At 26.9% G+C, this 6,997-nt stretch overlaps 1 protein-coding gene across 1 annotated transcript; it reads left to right on the forward strand.

Annotated features, from left to right (window-relative positions):
* Positions 1–2,190: 2,190 nt before the first annotated feature.
* Positions 2,191–3,056, forward strand: LOAG_10087 (hypothetical protein; the record flags this gene model as incomplete). The annotated part of the gene is made up of 1 exon (XM_003145614.2): positions 2,191–3,056. Exon 1 carries the CDS (start codon positions 2,220–2,222, stop codon positions 3,054–3,056), a length of 837 nt encoding a protein of 278 aa, XP_003145662.2. The 5' UTR covers positions 2,191–2,219.
* Positions 3,057–6,997: the final 3,941 nt, after the last annotated feature.

Consider the following 6,997-nt stretch of genomic DNA (forward strand, 5'->3'; position numbering starts at 1 on the left):
ACAATTATTGATTAATCATGCTGATGATTTATCAGTATGATTTATGGAAGTGACAAATTTCATGTTATTTTAGCAATTTCAAATTCTTTGCTTTCCATGTAGATCCATTATATATTTCATTGGGATATACCAGAGGAACAGAAAAAAAGGGGGGGAATGGAATGACAATCGTTGCATTAGCTTAAATTTTAGTTATGATTATTATTAGGTATGTGATTTTAATTATCAGGGTCACATATTGTTCAGTTGACGATACACTTTATGATAGTGATAGTATCTGTGATAAATATAAAATATCATTCATTTGATTGTTCCATTTCATCTATCATTTCATTCTACCACCGAATGATTTGTACTTAATTAAAATTTTAGTTAAAAAATTTAGTTTTTCTTTTCGTTCAAATTTTAAAAATTTTATTTAACATTTCTGGAAATATACATGTATATTCAACTCAATTACTGCCATTTTTGAAAATTCGAATAATTTCATATTCAGAAGCGATTTTTTTTGTTTTTTTTTTTTGGAAAAGTTTAGGCAAAATTAAGAAAAGGCTAAATTGTAAAATTATATTCATAGTAATCTTCGTTTAGGATATCCTCTGGTCAAGGAGGTGAAACTTGAACCCTTACGAATTGAACAGTTATGAAGGGATGGCTTATGCTTGTGGTAGGGCCTACCATGCTAGGCAGGTCACAACTGAAGGATGAGGCCACTAGCCCTCCGGCAACCATTTTACAAAAAGACAATTCGAACTCCAAATTCTGGGAGGTGAAACTTCGGTTAGGTCTATAAGGCCATCATTCACCTAAGAGAAGGGTACTCCAACAAAACATACATCCTGAGGACTTTGCTACCTAACGCGCTAAGCTTTGGTAGATGAACTCTAGAAGTAAAGGATGATGCCAGTTTTATTTATGCTGTGTCTCACTTGTCTTACCTAAGAAATTCACTGCGCAGACTGAAAGGTCACATATTTGTACTGTGTGCAATAAGCATAAGTAGAGAGAGCCTTTCGCAAATCTTGGTCTGCGAAGCCAAGCTATGACGATGAGTAATGATAATAAGGTAATAAATAATAATAGTAAATGATGATGATGATGATTGATGATGATGGAAATTTGTTTGAAATGCTGTTACAGTGAGAGTGGAAAAATTTATCAATCCATCATCATTATCGCTTATCCTTTGCATCTTCTGAATTCTTATTTTCATGCAGCATTTCGATTAATTCATGAATGGAAGGATAATGAATTGTTAACCAACCATTACTTTAATTAATGCTTTGAATATTTACAATAAACAATAACAGTTTGCTATGGTTTATTGTTATTAAATTAAATGAATTATTTCCAAATCGTCCTTCCTTTTCTTTTCTTTTTATAACTTAAATTTAATGTCTTCTAAATAAGGTATTATAAAATAATAACGATAATTATTGTTATAATTATAATTATAATTATCATGACAATAATAACAATGATAATAACAACAACGACAAACAATAATAACATTGACAGCAATATTAATAGCAGTAACAATAACAATAGTAACAAGAACAACAGCAATAAAAATGATAAAATTTGACATCGAAAATGAAAAATGATTGCGGTATAATAAATATATGGACATGCGAAGAATATATTAGATAAGTAACAACAATAACAACAACAACAACAGTGACAACAATAACAATAATAGCAATGGCAACAACAACAATAACAATGACAATTACAGTAGTAAAGATAATTACCAAAAGGTGAAGAAATAATAAAATTAGAAAAAAATTTTGCAGCAATAGTATTAACATGTCAGATTAGTGAAGTAATGTTAAAATAGAAAAGGAATTAATTATTTGGATGTTGATGTTTATCTCATAGAAGGGGTTTGGCCTTGACTATATAATAAGAATGAAAAAAGAGCCAAGAGAGGAAGAAGAGGAGGAGAAAGAAAAGGAGTAGGAGGAGAAGACTGGATGAAAAAAAAAGCATTCTAATGCCTAAAAGCAGTAGTAGCAAACAGAACTAACTCGTAAGCAGTTAGTTAATAGTTGATCATTTTGTGTGGAATTCATTTCGGTTTTTTTTTCTTCTTGTCCTTCTTCTTTGTAACCTCTTACCTCTCTTGACCTGTCCTATTTTTACTTGGCTAATTTATTTTGATGAAGGTATAATACAAAAAGAAAAAAAAGTGGAATTACTCTTGAGATAAAAGGAAAACGATGCGTGAAATATCATCAAGTGATAATTATTATCCGGAACATATATTACCCGGTAAATCAGCATCAACATCAACAACATCTTCATTGGAACCACGTGCTCGAAGTATTAGTACGAGTAGTATGCCAAGTGTTTCTTTAACACCATTTCTTTCATCCAGTCGACATCGTTTACTACCACAAATACCAACACATCATATACGACGTTCATCATCACCCCGAGTTCTTCCAATACCTCCTCCATTATCATCCCGATCCGCTACAACCGCATCCGCTTTCTCGCTTCAACATTGGAATTTCGAGCAGCGGCCATCAACAACCGGAAGACGTCTTCCGCAAACACCAATTCCTGAAGATTCGGCACGATTACTTACTAATCGGAAGAATGCATCATCAAGACAATGTTTAACTACTGTCAATGATGGTAGCAGTGGTAGTGGTGGTGGTGATGAGGATGATGATAATAATGATGATAACATTGTCACCGGTAATACTGATGATAATGAATGGCCATCACCAACAATTGTACAACGGAAATTTTCCGATTTACGAAAAGTCTCGCGGAATGATAATAATTCAGCATCAACGCTCTTTGAACATATTACATGTGATACTTCGTTACGATCATTACAACGATTATCATTACTGAAGCAGCAGCAACAACAACAACAACATCGTCATCATCATCATTATCAACAACAACAACAACAACACCTGCAACAACAAGGAGGAAATTTTGACCAACAACAATATTCTTTAGATCATTCAAGTGGTACTTCAACTAGTACAAATGCTTATTCACAAAGCTCATCATTATCACCATCCGTTGAACAGGTTTAAATCAATCAACTTTAATCATCTTGTATAATTTGAAATTGTAGGAATTTTTTTAAATCATTCAAACTCAATTAGTCAAATTTTTTTTATTTTTTAAATCATTCAAATATAAATTTTATTCAAATAAAAACATATTGATTTATCAGGAGTTGAAAATTAAATTATTTCAAAAATAGACTACAAAAGAATGTAAAAAATTTAAATATTACTAGCAATTATAAATATCGTCGAGAGAAATTATAACATTTAAAAATGAAAAACAGAAGAGAAAATATTTGATTCTAATTTTAAATGTTTATTTTTCTAAAGATTATTTTGTTAGCTCTATTTTCCTCATGTTATTATATTTAATTTTGAAGAAATTATATTAATAAACATAAGTGTTGTACTTTTGACCTCATTTTCAAGGAATTTTCAAGATGTTAAAGAGGAATTAGAAATGTTTTATTATTATTGAAGCACTATATGATATAATCTTTAATTAAATACTATAATTGTGCAACTTCAATATTTTTAATTAAATTTAATATCTGAAATTAACAAAACCTCTAATGTCTGAAATCTTTCATTCTTTAAATTATAAATTCTATTTCATTAATCATAAATGATAAAAACTTATTCTCCTTCATTCTTTTTAAATCCCACGCATATTTCAATGTAAACAATATGAATATTTCAATTTAACACTCTTTCAAATGAAGTAATTCTTTTTTCTTTTTAATAACAAGTACAAATTATTATATTTGTTGGAAATGCTTTTCCAAATACTTCACATTCATCCGATCAATGCATTTTAATTTACTTCTACTTACCAATCACTTTTAGCAAAAAACTCGAAATTTTTTCCATTTACGAATTTGAATTTAAATGAAGTAAAATTTTATGTATTTAAATGTTATTTTAAAATCTGATACATTTTTACTTTACTTTTATCATTTCATGCATCAAACTTCGCTTGAAGATTTCCAATAAATTTATGAATATTTTAGCATTACTTCGTTTTAGTTGCATTTATACAACACATTTCTCTCAATGCTCTTACATTTATTATAAATATCTGATATTGTGGCATTTTTATTGCTGTTTTACACATTTTCAATTGATTAGAAATAATTTTTTTCTTTTTTTTTATTCCGTTGAAACAATCAAACTTTTACCATTTGTGGAATATTTTATTATTAATGAAATATCATATACCTGTTATATCGTGCTTATATTTAATGAAAAAACAAAAAAGAAAAATCCCAATAATATTTCATAAGATGGAAGAAATTAGAAAGGCGTTAAATTTAATGATACATAGATGAAAGCTGTAAGGAATAATAATGAGAACGAGGAATTTAAATTGTCAATTCTGCTTATTTGTTAACGACAATCTTCCATTTTCTTCTTTATTGCTTAACAAATGTACTTTCTTTTCCTTTCCTTTTTCCAACTTCTCTTTGTTTTTTTTTTATTTATTTTCAGCATTCAGTAATCATTAATTTTAAGTAAATTTATCAAATTTTATAAGATGAAAAAAGAAGGAAAAATTGAAGAAATTTTAGTCTTTTTTTTGCTTAAACATTTCAAATAAACAACTCGAAAATGAAATGCTTTGGTGAATTTTGAATTGTTTAAATTTTAAACCATTTCCTCTTGAACATTTCCAAAGCCATAATTACACAAGAAGTTTCATAAAAAAATAAAAAAAAATGAATACATCCAAACTCACTCAGTTTATTTTTTTTACTTCTACAAATTATTTTTTTTAGCAAAATAATAAATTATAAATTGAAAGTTTAACTTTCGCTCAAATCAAATAGGAAAATGATAATTAATTATTTCATATTGTAAAGTCATTTCCAAAAAAAAAAACAAAATTCTTCAGTGAATTTTCAAAATAAACACAAATCCCGCATCAGTAGTATTTTGCCAAGTTGAAATGATATCTCCTTCAATTCCTTCTCTCCATTTTTTTCTTATTAGTCTAAAATAAATGGAAAAATTAGGGTTGAACACAATAAAACAAAATAAAATAAAAAACAAGGAAAAGTTGACAAAAAAAAGAGAAGCTAACCCAAATGAAATTGAAAGCATAGGAATGACAAAAATTGGAGAATATGTGGTCTGCTCTTAAAGCTTCCTTTTGCATACCACTTTGGGTAGGTTTAATTGATTTCGTCTTGTTTCTTTTCCTATTGCTATTTTATTTGATTTTACTTTTTTTATTATTATTGTTATTTGCTCAAACAATAACAATAAACATTATTGTTATTGCCATCATTATTACTACTGTTATTGCTAAATTTGATAGCAAAAAAATATTTACTTCCTTCTTTCTCGTCCTTCTCCTTTTTCTTTTTCTTTTTCTTTTTTTGCTTTTTTCTCTCTTCCTCTGTTTTGCCTTAGTTTTCTTAACAGAAAATTTGTGTATTTATTTATTTTTAATAGAAACTTTAAAAAAAGTTTTAATAAAAAGAGAGAAAAGAAAAGAAAAATTTGACTTTCATTTTCTAAATCACAAAAATCGATAATTCATATTTGAATAGTGCAAGCATCAAAATTGGCAAACTTTCTACTTCACTGATAAATGATGATGATGATGATAATGATGATGATGATTGGATTTTTTTAAAAAACTTTGAGAATGACGAGAAAAATGAGCGAAAATTTTCAGAGTAGTTTAGATTGTGATTGAAATTACAACAGATTGGACATTTCTTGAATTTTAGTTAAAATGCCTCTTTGCCGTCTTTTAATTCTTCTTTATATGTTTAGTTCTTTAAAAAAATCAAAAAATGAATAAATATTTAAAAGATGTAAAGTGACAAATATTTGTTTAAAAAAAATAAATAAATAAATAAACAAGAATACAGGGAAAAGATTAAAAATTCATAGATTCTTTTAGAAAAAAAGGAAAATCCATGCAAGAAATATTCGTAGTGATAAAAAATAATATGAAATGATAAATTGTTATAAATTATTATTGCTCGGATATAATATTATTATATTATATATTATCATTGTTACATAGTATTATTATTATTCTGGTATATATCGTAACTTAATAGGTAAATAATATTTATTATTGAGATTTATATTTTCGTTCTTTTTTCCAGGAAAAAAACATTAAAAAAATATCGGAAATTTTATAGGAAAAATTTTTTCCAGACATTTAAAAAAAAAAAATCAATACTTATTTTTTCCTTGCTTGATAATTTTCTGGGAGAAATCATCGTCATTGTTAATTTTTTTCAAAAAAAAAAAGGAAAAAAAAGAAAAAACCCATCCAATTTGAAGCATTATGTTTGATAATATTAGTGATGAAAATTGCAAAAAAAAAAAAAAAAGGAGTGAAATATCCATTTTAGGCTAACATTTTCATCCATTTTAGGCTAACATTTCCATCCATTTTTTCGTTTTCTCAAAAATACGATTGGGAAACATCTTTTTTTTCCCCATATTTATTCATTTTTTTATTTTTTCAAAATAAAACAAACTTTTTGAAATAAAATAAAGAAAGATCTATAATTGTCAATTTTATTTACATGCTTTTTTTTTTTTTTACTTACAGATATATATATGTATATACATAAGTGTCGATGAGGAAGAATTTAATTGATATACGTCACAGAAAATTTCAAAAGCTTTCAATGATTCATAAGGGAAAACAAGGCGGATATAGTGAATTGACGAAATAATTGAATTTCTAAGCACGAAAAAAGACACCCACTCAATATAGATCAAAAATCACAAACATTATTTTCAAAGCTAATTTAATAGCTTACAAATAAAGCTATTGTTATTTAGTTATTTACATACTTTTAGTTTAACAATTAAGTTAATTACATCAATCATTTAACAAACAATGTTTAGTTGAAAGTAAAAAAGAAAAAAAGAAGGATATAAATGATAAGCATCTTCTTGTTTCATTTCCTTTCATATAAATGATGCTCTTTTTT

Source organism: Loa loa (assembly GCF_000183805.2).
Source record: "Loa loa unplaced genomic scaffold supercont3.499, whole genome shotgun sequence".
NCBI lineage: Eukaryota > Metazoa > Nematoda > Chromadorea > Rhabditida > Onchocercidae > Loa > Loa loa.